This window comes from Mustela putorius, unplaced genomic scaffold (genome assembly GCF_011764305.1).
Source record: "Mustela putorius furo isolate JIRA1106 unplaced genomic scaffold, ASM1176430v1.1 tig00003923_pilon_pilon_pilon, whole genome shotgun sequence".
Taxonomy (NCBI): Eukaryota; Metazoa; Chordata; class Mammalia; order Carnivora; family Mustelidae; genus Mustela; species Mustela putorius.
Window position 1 is genome coordinate 12,087,060 of NW_025422068.1, and position 12,123 is coordinate 12,099,182.

The window sequence follows — 12,123 nt, forward strand, 5'->3', positions numbered from 1 at the left end:
TTGGCACTTTGCAGTCCTTTTCTGTGGAGTGTCATACCTGTTCTTGCACTCAAGAAGGGTAGGCTGCGACATATGGAGAGCACTGGGTCATTCCAGTGACCCAGAGCACTGGGTCAATCCAGTGGATTAGCTGGAGCAGGAATGGAGGTATGTGAGCCTGAGCCACATTCGTACTCTGCATTGACCAAGAGAACCAAACATACATGCTTGAAGAGTCTTGCCTTCCAGTGCAAAATCAAGCGGGCGTTGCATGCAAGATCCCTGAGCTACCTTGGGAGGGGACATCTTAGAACTTCAGAAAGGCTTGGCTCTTGGATCACTCCTGAATTCTGCAAAGATGGTAGCCTCTGGTATGACAAAGGAGGCTTTTGGCTTCTGGAACCCCCCGCAAAACACCAAGCTTTATTTCACCAGTTGTAAGCAAAACAACCACCGGCCAATTCCAGATTTTCTGCCCTGCACTATTGACTCTGTGGAGCTCCATTTGCCCATGGCTCCAGGCTTGATTTGGAAATAGTATTCTGATGCTCCCCTTGGCAGTACTCTGCTTTATAGACCCCACAGGGTCTTGGTCTAGGTCTGAAAGTTAATGTCCCCCCACCTAGCTGAAGAATATTGCCCTGAGAGGCACTTTGATGTGGATACCATCAGGTGTGCTCCATGGGACTGGTGGCTGCTCTGCTAAGGGCTCCTGCCCAGCTTCACTGTGGTGGGCCTTCTCTGCCAGGAAGTAGGCTGGTGGCTTCTGGCATAAAGTCTTTCACTGAAATGTGCTGTCCCATCATCTCTCTGCCTACAAATTTCCCATCTCTGAGCCTAGGGAGAAAGCAGCAGAGACTCAAGTAGAACCAAGAGTCAAGAAGACCATAAGGTGGGTGGGTTGTCCCTGTGGCCACATCTGTGATCATTACCTGAAGAGCTAGAGGGGACTTGGGCTGGAAAAGGGGATGGGACAAGAGAAGTTCGAACCCAGGTGGGAAAGCAGAAAAGAAATCTTGGGGGGCACAACAGCAGCAGTGGGAATATACCCATACCTGGGCTCTTTCCTGTCTAGGAGGTTTTCCTGCTTCCCTACACCCCAGGGGGAGGACAGGAAGGATGGAGGACAGGAAGAGCTGACCAGGGAAGTAGATGTAGAGGCCCGGCCACAGTCCAGGTGAAGGGCTACCACGGAAGATGGGAAAAGGCCACAGCCGGCCGTGCTGTCTTTACACAGACCTCCCTGTGGCAGTGGCATCCGTACGTGCCCAGCCTACTACAGAAAAGCTTCTCAGCAAGTGTCCCTCAGCTGCGACACAAGAAGTCCGGCTTTTCCTTTTCTGCCCGCCCAGCGAGGATGAGTGCAGCTCCTTCGGTGGCTTGGGCGGCGGCAGCTCAAGCGCGCGTGTGCGCCCGCTGGTGCTGTGCGCCCGCTGGTGCTGGGAGAGCGAGCGGCTGTGACTGAAACACTTGCCGCACTCGGCGCACTGTGCCGGCCGCTCGCCCAGGTGGGTCTTGCGGTGCAGCGCCAGCTTGGAGGCCACGCTGAAGGCCCTGCCGCACTTGGGGCACTTGTGGGGTTTGTGGCCGGTGCACGTTGAGGTTGGAAACGCATGTGAAGCGTTTGCCGCACAGCTCACAGCGGTAGGGCTTCTCGCCGGTGTGCGTGCGCCGGTGCTTGGTGAGGTCAGAGCGGTCACTGAAGCGGCGGCCGCACTCGGTGCATGGGAAGGGCCTCTCGCCGGTGTGGATGCGCTGGTGCACCACCAGGTCTGAGCGCTGCCCAAAGCCCTTGCCGCACGTGGCGCATGCGTGCGGCCGCTCTCCCTGATGGCTGCGCCTGTGGCGCAGAAGGGTGGAACTTTCGCTGAAGCGGCGCCCGCAGTCCCCGCATGTGTATGGCTTCTCCCCCGTGTGCGTCCGCTCGTGGCGCACTAGCGTGGCGCTCTCCAAGAATCCCTTCCCACACTCCGGGCACTTGAAGGGCTTCTCACCTGAGTGCGTCTGTAGGTGTCGTGTTAGCGTGGAGCTCTTGCCGAAGCTCTTCCCGCACACGCTGCACTGGTGCACACACGGCGCGTGCGGCTTAGGAGCTGGACGCTGGCTCGCGTGGACGCGAGTGTGGCTCTGCAGCCCTGCAGAGCTGTGGAAGGCCCGTGGGCACTGTGCGCAGCGGTGGAGGGGGTCGAGAGGCGCGATGGCTGTCCCCCACGGGTGTGCCCGCGCCTGGTGGAAGCGGAGCGCACTCTGACGGAAGGCACGCGCACACAGTGGGCAGCGGCAGGGCCGCTCAGGGGGGGTGCCGGCGGCGCCGGTGCAGCAGCAGAGCTGAGAGGTGTGGAAAGCTGCGGCCGCATGTGCGGCAGCGGCAGGAGCGGCCGCGCTGTCTGTGTGTGCTCTGGTGCAGGTCCAGGAGGCTACTATGATGGAAGCTCTGGCCGCATTCATTGCAGATGTAGAGTGTCTGGCCAGCATGCACGCGACGGTGTGCGCGGAGGTCAGTGGCCAGTGCGTAGCGCTCCCTGCAGTCGAGGCAGCGGTAGCGGCTGTTGCCGCCATGGGCACATTCGTGGCGCAGCAGCACCGAACTGTAGCTGAAGCTCTTGCCACACTTGCTGCACACGTAAGGCCCTCCTGCTGCCGCCGTGGCCACCGCCACCGCCTCTGATGCAGCGAACATGGCGAAGGCTAGGCTGGGGTGCCCTCGGGACGCAGGCTGGGGGCCAGGCTGGCAGGGACGTGTGCCACTCCCACGCCGGGGTCCACAGCCTCAAACTGCATGTTATTTTCAGTTTCCTGAAGGCCTACAAAGGGAGTAGCAGAGGGAAGAAGGGGAGGCCTGGAAAACTGGCCTGCAGATGTCAGCTTCCTTCATTGTGGGCAGGCTCTGCAGCTTTTTCTAAGGTGGGCTGCAGCTAGGTTCACCCTTCACCCTACAGGGACAGAGTGACTGTAAGGCACAGTAACAGCTGCAACAGCTACACCTTGGGGAAATGGAGAGGCAAGCACAGGACCCCTATTTCTTGTAACTTCCTCAGCTAGATCATCTCCTGGATTCCACTCTCCAAGAGGAGGCAAAGCCATAGGACTCCTAGAAGTATTGGGGGGTGGTCCTCATGCCATCAGGAAGGGCAAGAGGGATTCAGAGAGGGAGTTTCCTTCCAAAACTCTGCTTGGCAGGGAATGAGGAGTATCCAGCAGCCTGTTTTCTGTCCTTAGATCAGAGGTCTTGGCCTGGACATGCACTAGAAAACAACAAGGAGGGAGAGGCAATGAGAGGGCCCCTGGGCCTCAACTACATCAACACCTTCTTCTGAGACCTTGATTTCTAAAGTCACCAATGTGAACCCAGCCAAATCTGGGCTGGAAGGACAAGGAGGGCAATGAGATAAAGCATAAACCTATAGAAAAGTAGCAGTTTGGACAAAAATCTCAGAAAGGGTTGGGACCTGGGCAAGGGATGGTTATCCAAGAAATGGCAAAGTATTGCCTTGGCTTTGGACAGTAGCTGATAATCACTCCACACCAGTGCACAGCCTCAAAGTTCCCTGGCCTAGCCTTGATAAAGCAACTCAGGATCAAGGAAAAGGCCAAAAAGGAACATAAATAATCCAAAAAGAATAATAATGAAAGTTAATGGCATTAGCCTAGAAGTGCTTTTCACATTTTCAGGAAAACTGTGGAGAAGGAAGACACATTCCTTCCTAATTCTCAGGTCATCCAAGTTGTTTGTAAACATTCCACAAACCTTTCTCATTGCCTTAGCTCCAGGGATTTGAGAACCCAGAGTAGCAGAGAAACCCCTTTATGAGGATGGGATCTGATCTGCTATCCTTTTTATCTCAAATGTTATCCAACAGTCCTTTTGACAAGTTGGTCCAGGGGGCTGTCTGGGAGCAGGATCAGCTTTCCTGTACAGAACCTCCTGTGGGCCTCATCACCGACTACTCTCCTCCTCAAGGCTCATGGATTAGTCCCAGCTAAATTCAGTGGAGATTAGGTATAGTTGCTATGAGTTATAGGCTGTGTCAGTCAATAGGTCAGGGAGAGGAAGCAAACAAAATGATGAACAGTCATTTTCTTATTGGCAGATGGAAACATCATAAATACCCAGAGCTCAGGCTAAAACACCCAAAAAATGGGATCCACTGACAAAAAGCCTTGAAAGCCACCACAAACCTTCAGGGGTGGGCTCTGGAGTTTCTGCTCCCCTCCACATTGGGCAGTAGTGGCCAATATATGATGTTCTCTTCTCATGCCTTGGGAGCAGAATATTCTGTACCCTGCAGGGATGAAGTAAGAGGGACAACATGAATTTACAATGAGCAAAGGGGACAGAGGCAGGGAAGGAAAGAAGAGTGGAGTACTTTTTGGAGGTGAACTGAAGAATAATATCACGAATCCCTCACCTTTAGCATATATCTATCTACATTTTGCTATTCTGTTTCATCTATCACACTCCTTTCCTACACACACACACACACACTCTCTTTTTTTGGCCTGTGGTATTTTAAATCCCAGACATCTTATTCATAGAGAATGAGTTTAAGCAAAAGCTGAAAGCAGGGACAGGACCCCCTCTGCAGATCTCAAAGCAGTCTTCAGAGAGAATGTCTCAGTTCTTCCAGAGGGAACTTTCAGCCCGGATACTTGGGCTGTCTATTCTGGGTTGTCAGTTCAAAAGAATGTTTGCCCTCATGTGAATAAAACTTTCCCTCAGGAAAATTTTGATCCAAATGCCAAAGAGAGCAATGCACCATGCTGGTGAGCGTTCCATCTCACTTGAGGGACACCAGGGACCATGGCACTGGTCTCAGGCCAAGTTTCTGGGAACCCACCCTCTGCCTTCCAGGGCACAGGCCCAAGGAAGGTAAGACGAATGCACAAACATGCATACATAAATGGCATATAAACAAAGATAAAATTTCCCCCCATTATAGATGTGGTGAGACAGACCCTGATCTAGGGGGCAGGTTTGGTAACTGAGTGCCAGAGTACACCCCTGAAGTCTTTCTTCTGTACCTCACCCCATGCTGGAGTTTGCCCTGGAAGCAGAGGGATCTATGCTTGGGAGGAAATCTGAAAGAAAAAAAATATATTATTGTACAAAAAGAATGATTTCTAGACTATCCTAACCAGTTTCCCAATTGAGAGTTTTTTTTTTTCCCCGACTGAGAGTTTTATAAGTTGTTATACTACCAAATTCATTTTAAGTAAAAAAGTAAGTACAGGAGGAAAAAAAAATAAGTACAGGAGGGCTTGGAAAGAGGGAAGGAGGTAATAATGTGTGAGTTGGTGAAAAGTCCTAATTGTTCAATACTTAAAATATTTTAGTATTTATCAAGCATTTATATTACTTACAAGTACAAATATTTAAAAATATCATATATGTAACTAAAAACAGGTACTAAGTAAGATAAGCTAATGAAAAAATTAACATTCACAATTGATTAAAAATAAACGCAGTTTCATATATCACTTTATTTTTGTTTCTTAATAGATATTGCAGGTATTTCATTCCACATCTAACCACATCTAACATATTACAGATCAAGAGTGTGGTAATTAACCAGCATTTAGTACATTAACTAACAATCTACTATGAGAGCAGCTTAGTTCTTTTTCTTCTGAGTTGTGTCCTTCAGTTAGTACAAAGATTTTCTTTCCTGGCTATCTGTTCTGTCAGGCCAATACTTCTGGGGCAGGATGAAGAGAGAAGTGATCATCTTGCAATTCCTCCATCTTGAAGCCACAGCCGGGTAAAGCTGGTGCAGGAGTGGGGCTGAGGGCTGTCCCCAGATGTGCTGTGCACTACAGTAGCCATGAGTCATATGGGACTGAGCGCTGGAAATGTGGCTGGCTGGTCTAAATTGAGATAGGCTGTAAGGGTCAAATACACTCCTAATTTCAAAGATTTAGTATGAAAAAAAGAATGCAAAATATCAATAATGTTTAATGTTGATTATATATTGAAATAATGTTTTGGATATATTGGGCTAAATGAAATGTATTATTTAAATTAATTGCCTACTTTGGGGCCTTCCCATTTATAGTTCCAGCTGTAAAGTCCCTTCGCCTCTTTATTCAGGGCTCTGCTCCAATAACCCCTCCTCAGAGAAGCTCTGCTAAGCACCTTCACACCCCACAGTCCTGTCCCCTTACTTGGCTTTATTCTAAGTAATCAATGAAAGTAACAGGGAATAGTAGTCCCATCCATTCCAGGAAGGTTTCAGCCCCCTTTCTAGGTAAGGATGGAGTGTGGAATCTAGAGCACCAAAATAGCCACTCCTGACTTAACAGAAACAAGGTCCAGTACTTCAAAAGAAGTTGCCCATTTCAGCTTCAGATCCAGTCTGGCATGTTTAAGGAACTGCTAGAAATAGGAATGACAGCTGCTTTCCATCCCAAGTGCCCAAGCCTGATCATGATCCAAGTACGCTGTTTTGGACGTTTTGCCTTCACACAGATTTTCCTGTGAACTGAAAACTGTGGAGAAGATCGGGATCTTGGCAGGGAGAGAGCACACGTAGTAGGATAGTCTATTCTTTACTTCCTCTGACACATGGGCAAAACTGCAACCCAAAAGGGGACAGAGCATCCCAGAACCGGTATGTGGGAAGGGATGATAAATGGTGTTCTGCAATTCCCTGGGCCTAGCAAGAAGTTGGGCATCCAGTGCTTTTTAAACATGATGTGTTTATCTGGAATACAATTCTTCCCAATGGCAGGGTACTGGAGGAGGAGGCCTCTCACCAGTCAGCTTATCCTCCATAGCCCTATCTACCTCATATGCTGCAAATGCTCTGCTTTGGTTTACTGAAATGGAACCGTAACATGCGTAGGCAAGTGTCCAAATTCTGCTTCTTCCATTATTAGCTGTGTAATCTTGGACAGGGGACAACAGGTGTCGGACACTCCTGTCTGGGAGAACTCAGTAAAGGAAGCGATCACATTTCATATGAAAAGATGGTTGAGTTATGTGTAAGTCTGAGAACTGTGGTGGCTGCGTTTTTAGGTCTTACTCTCTTCAGGACAGCTCCTCTGAAGAGGATCCCGAGCACAGGGGCTGACTCCTTCCTCTACTTAAAGGATTCTGAACGTTCTGCAAGTTTATAAGTCCTTCCCTTGACCGCCAAAGAACCCTGCTTCACATGGTTAGAATAGCGTGGGCATTCTGTACTGTAGCCCCACGACACATCCCGGGAGCTTTCAGAGGAAATCAGGGAGACGGGTCACTTAGCTTAAGGCTTGTTACCGGGTTCTGACCGGGAAAGGGCGCTCAAGTATCCACCGGAAGAGGAAGGCCACACTTGAGTAGATCGCAGGGCAGCCAATCCGGGCGCCTCAGTCACCTTTCATCACGAGTCGCTAGGCAGATTCTCCAAGGGCAAAACTTCCCACCCACAGTCCTACCCCAGCATCTCGCCCTCGGCGCCCGCCCATCGAAAACCTAGCGAGAAGTCGGGACGATTAACGTCGACGGGGCCTGGTGGGTGACACTACCCTTTTAGTCCGTCTTAACCCGGCGCCGGCCCCGAAGGTCAGCAGGGGAAGACGGGGAAGGACAGGCAGAGGGCAAGGCCTGGGAGGAGCAGGCCGCCGGCGTTGGCAAGCGGGAACTGGCCAATCGCTCCTCCCGCCCCGCTGCAGCGTCACTTGTTGCCGAGCGGCGCTCGCCTCTGCCGCAGACGCTAGTCGCCAGGAGCCGAGGGGAGAAGACGGGCGGTAGCTGGGATCGCTGCCCCGCGCCAACCCTGCCCTCCCAGCCCCAGTCTCCTCACCGGTCGCCGACAGGCTCCTTGTACACCGCGCAGTTCCTACTCGGCTGGCTCGCTGACCCCCGCCTCCCGGACTTCGGGACTAGGGCGCTGAAGGGAGGAAGGGGCTGGCGGAGCGTGCGGCCGCCGAGTGGGGAGCTGGGAGGCTCCTCAGGATAGGGAGTCACGTTCTGGCCCCGCTTTTCCCGGCTGGCCAGTGGTGGGCCTCATGAGGGCCGCGTTACCGGTTGCTGGGATGACTAGAAGGCCTAAACTCTCCCGGGACTGCTGGCGGCGTCGCCAGCCCGCGCCCGAGACGCCGCAAGGGGGCAGGGTTACCACTGGGAGCCAAGTCCCGCCTCCCTCCCTGACAAGGCTCCGCCCTCTTCCCAGGGTTAACCAGTCTCTGCCTTCTCCGGGCATGATTCCGCCCAATACGAAGAAAGGGCGCTGCGCACCGTCTCAGCCTGCTGTGGCGGAGTTCCACGTGCCCAGTCCGCTCCTCCCGCACGCCCGCGGGGACGCGCACGGGAGTCATGCAGCTGCCTCCGGGCCAACCGGTTCCTGCAGTGGACGGACCGCGGGGGCCACCTTCCCAAATCGTCCCAGTAGAAGTCAGTGACTGTCTATAGTGAGGGCACACTAGGTTAACAGAGAGTGCGATCCTCCCTGCAGCTCGGCCCTGGAGGTTCCCGCGAATTGGCGACTCGCCCAGTGCGCAATGCCAGGTTTGGGGATACTTTACCTAAACTGCTTTTCAGCCTCCGGTCTGCTTCCCAGCCTCCTCTACAAGAGCTGCTAGGCGGGGCTTCTTGTCCAAATGTTGAGACTGCAGTGTCTTCCACTGAGAGATGGAAATGCAACTGGGAGCCGAACAGCCCCTTCTTCAAGGCTTATCCAGAAGAGACTCTCGAGGATGGCACTCAGGGTTATTCTTTACCTGCCCTAATGTTCCTTTCGAGAACACTTTGTACTGCCTGCACATCCATAGTTTCCATCCATCTGCTCTGCTCAGGAGCCCAGTAAACCACAGTACTCGAGACCCCTCCGGCCGCACCTCTTGGTTCAGCCTGGAATGCTCTCCTTTTAATTCCAACCATTCTAAAAGTTTAGTCAAATGCCGTGTCCACTAATCTATGCTGGAATGCTGTTTTCCACCCTTGGTCTTGGGTGTGCACCCATGCTACAATGCAACCCTCTCTATACGTTGGTATATTCAAATGATGGCCGACACCTCTGGAAGTTAAAGGCCCTGTCTTGCTCATAATTGATGCTCTGAAGCATGAGCACTGCACATCACAATTAGTGATACACAGCTCAACGAGTTTTTGCTGATTCACATGTGATAGTGCTTTTTAAGGAGTCCAGGGATGGCACCAGCAGGCAGGGAAGCAAAAAACGGACACAGGACGTAGGCCTGGGGTGATGAGGGCCTGAACCAGGAAGGGATAGAGGTGGGAGAGTAGAAAAGAAAAACGTGCTTGCTGTCAAGTGCCATATGCAGGTAAGGTAGTTATGCAGAAGAGGACTAGTTGAGAATAATTCCAAAGACTTTCAGGTCTGAGAAAGGGATTAATTAGGACATTTCTGGACTCATTTTTCAGCACTGATAACATGTGATTGAGCTGACCAGTTCTGGAGGAGTGACTAGGATGGTGATAAATACATTACATAATTGAAGGGTCTGGGTCTATTTAACCTGCAAAGGAGAAACGTGTTCATGACTGTACACAAAATGTGACAAACTGTCATATGAAAGAGGTCTGGATAACTTTTTAACTATGGAGGAAAGAACTCAATGGAGATAAAATGTGGGGGTGTGGATTTTTGTTTCCTGTGGGAGTCATTACAGAGGGGTATAATAACTGGAACAAGAATATTGAGTTTAGTGAAAGAAAGAAGGTCAAGAATTTGTGTGCATATTTATCACCTTGAAAATATCTGACCCAGATGGTTGCCTTTCAGTACAATATTTGTTGTCCTTACAAGCCATAAGAGGCATAAGACGCCGTCTGAATTTATTATCACTTACCATACACTTTAGAATTATGTACATATCTTATCTCCCCTACTACATTGTAAGCTTGAAGGCATTCTTAATGACTGCACTTTCATGAATGCCTGCTTACATTCAAGGAAGTGAACTGAGTATGAGACAAAACAGAAATTGAGTCTCTTGAGGAGTGGTGTGGGAAGACAGACCTCCATGATTAATGCCTTCCCATTATGTAAAGTGGTATAAAGCTAGAACAATGCGATAATTCTGCTATAAGTCATCGGCAAATTTCATAGATTTAACACCTAGCCAAGATTTTGTATTGGGATGATGGTAATAATGATTTCCACACCGTGGGGAGCTTTCTGCCAATTTAGAGATGCTGGGATTGGGTTGGGACAGAGAGATGGGATAAGGCAGGAAAGGAGTCTGTATACTCTTGCTCTAGAGTAAGGACAAAATGTAAGCAGATGCAGATCAGAATTCTGTGGAGGATGATGAGTGGGACAGAGCAAGAGTTCTAGGAAATGGAGGGGAAAGAGGTGTTGAGAAAGGAAACTCAAAGTACTTGGGCTAACTCAAAGAATCCCTCCCTGCCACTAGACTTTAATTGAGGGCACACCCAGTTTCACCTGGCTGGGCAATGGGAATATAGAAATGTGCTACAAGAGGAAGAACCATGGTGCATCAGGTTTTGTAAGGACCAAGAAGTTAGAAGTGAAAAGATGAAACTACAAGAATGGATGACATTTCCCAGAGAGGCTGTGGATAAGAAAGACTGAGGATAGAACCCTAGCACTGGTCTCTGAAAGGAGGAAGCTGTAGAAGCAGTAAAGACTTTGAGAAAAAGAAGGGTCAAGACAGGCTAAGGTGTTTTTGGTTTTTTAAATAAAAAAAAACCTCAACTTCTGTTTTGTCTCATACTCAGTTCACTTCCTTGATTTATTTATTTGTGTGTGAGAGAGGGTGCATGTAAAGGGAGAGAGGAAGAGAATCCCAAGCACACTCTGCCTTGAGCATGGAGCCTGACACAGGGCTCAATCCCAGGCCCCCAAGATCACGACCTGAACTGAAACCAAGACTTGGACAATTAACTGACTGAGCTACCCTGGCACCCCAAGACAGGGTGAGGTTTTGGATCCCATGTGAGTACAGTGTGTAAAACTTGCGTAAGTGCAGTAATGTCATGGCAACATCAGTTCATTGGGTTTGGCCAGAGGGCACTGTTCGTGGTTTAAGAAGAGACAGACAGAAAGGGGAGTAAAAGAACTAAATATTCATTGTGGGCATGTGGCAGACAGCACAAGCTTTGCATTACAGTTGAGAGGAAAATGAAAGGTAAGCAAACAGAGTTAAGGTTATAGACCACTATTTCAATCTGTTATTTGAAATGTGAGCCTGATCAAATAAAATTTGGAAGGCTTGCTGTTACAATGATATAAAGACAGAACAGTTTCAACTTCACTTACTTCCTGTATTACTAAATACAGTGTTTCTATCCTTCAAGGATTCCAATTTTAGTCCCATTTACAATAAAAACATTGGACTCTAGAACATGATAACTTGTTTCCCAGATAATTCCACAGATGTCAACTGACAGTTTTCCAATAGAAAGAACCAAGGACAGAAAAGCGAAATCTAACAATCTATAATGAAGACAGGAAAGAACAGGTGGCCTAATAGAATTCTGAATTGCAGATTTTATTTTTTTAAGCAATGAGAATTTTTATTTTTATTAATTCCAAGTTGCATTTGCAACTTGTAAAGCCAAATCAAAATTTCTGATTTTGATCAAAATCAAAATTTTTGATTTTGATTTTCAGGAAGTAAGAGAGAAACAACTTATAAAATGCATCAATAATACACATATTAATTTTAATAATGTGACACAGAGGATTAAATGTCTTTTAAATACAGTTTTTCAATTTTTTATTTCAATTCCAGTTAACATATAGTGTAATATTGGTTTCAGGAGTAGAATTTAGGTGACTCATCACTTACATATAATACCCAGTTCTTGTAAAAACAAGTGCTTTCTTACTACCCAACACCCATTTAGCATCCCCCATCCTTCCATCAACACTGTTTGTTCTCTATAGTTAAGAGTCTCTTATGGTTTGTCCCCACCCCCCACCTTTTTTCTCCTTCCACTATGCTCATCTGTTTTGTTTCTTAAATTCCACGAGTGAAATCATATGGTATTTGTCTTTCTCTGACTTGTTTCACTTAGCATCAAGCATCACACACCCTGGTTCCTGTGTCACAGCAAATGGCCAGATTTCATTCTTTCTGATGGCTGAGCAATATTCCATTTTGTGTATGTCTGTAATATTCCATTTGTGTGTGTATATGTTTTATATACAGACACACACACCATATCTTCTTTATCCA

At 48.8% G+C, this 12,123-nt stretch overlaps 1 protein-coding gene across 1 annotated transcript; it reads right to left on the reverse strand.

Moving 5' to 3' along the window:
* Positions 1-373: 373 nt before the first annotated feature.
* ZNF672 (zinc finger protein 672) lies at positions 374-12,123 on the reverse strand. The gene is given in 7 exon segments (XM_045069317.1): positions 374-1,401; positions 1,404-1,569; positions 1,571-2,277; positions 2,279-3,224; positions 4,159-4,262; positions 4,936-5,058; positions 8,482-12,123. Coding segments are annotated over 4 exon segments (1,281 nt in total). The 5' UTR covers positions 2,660-3,224; positions 4,159-4,262; positions 4,936-5,058; positions 8,482-12,123; the 3' UTR covers positions 374-1,374.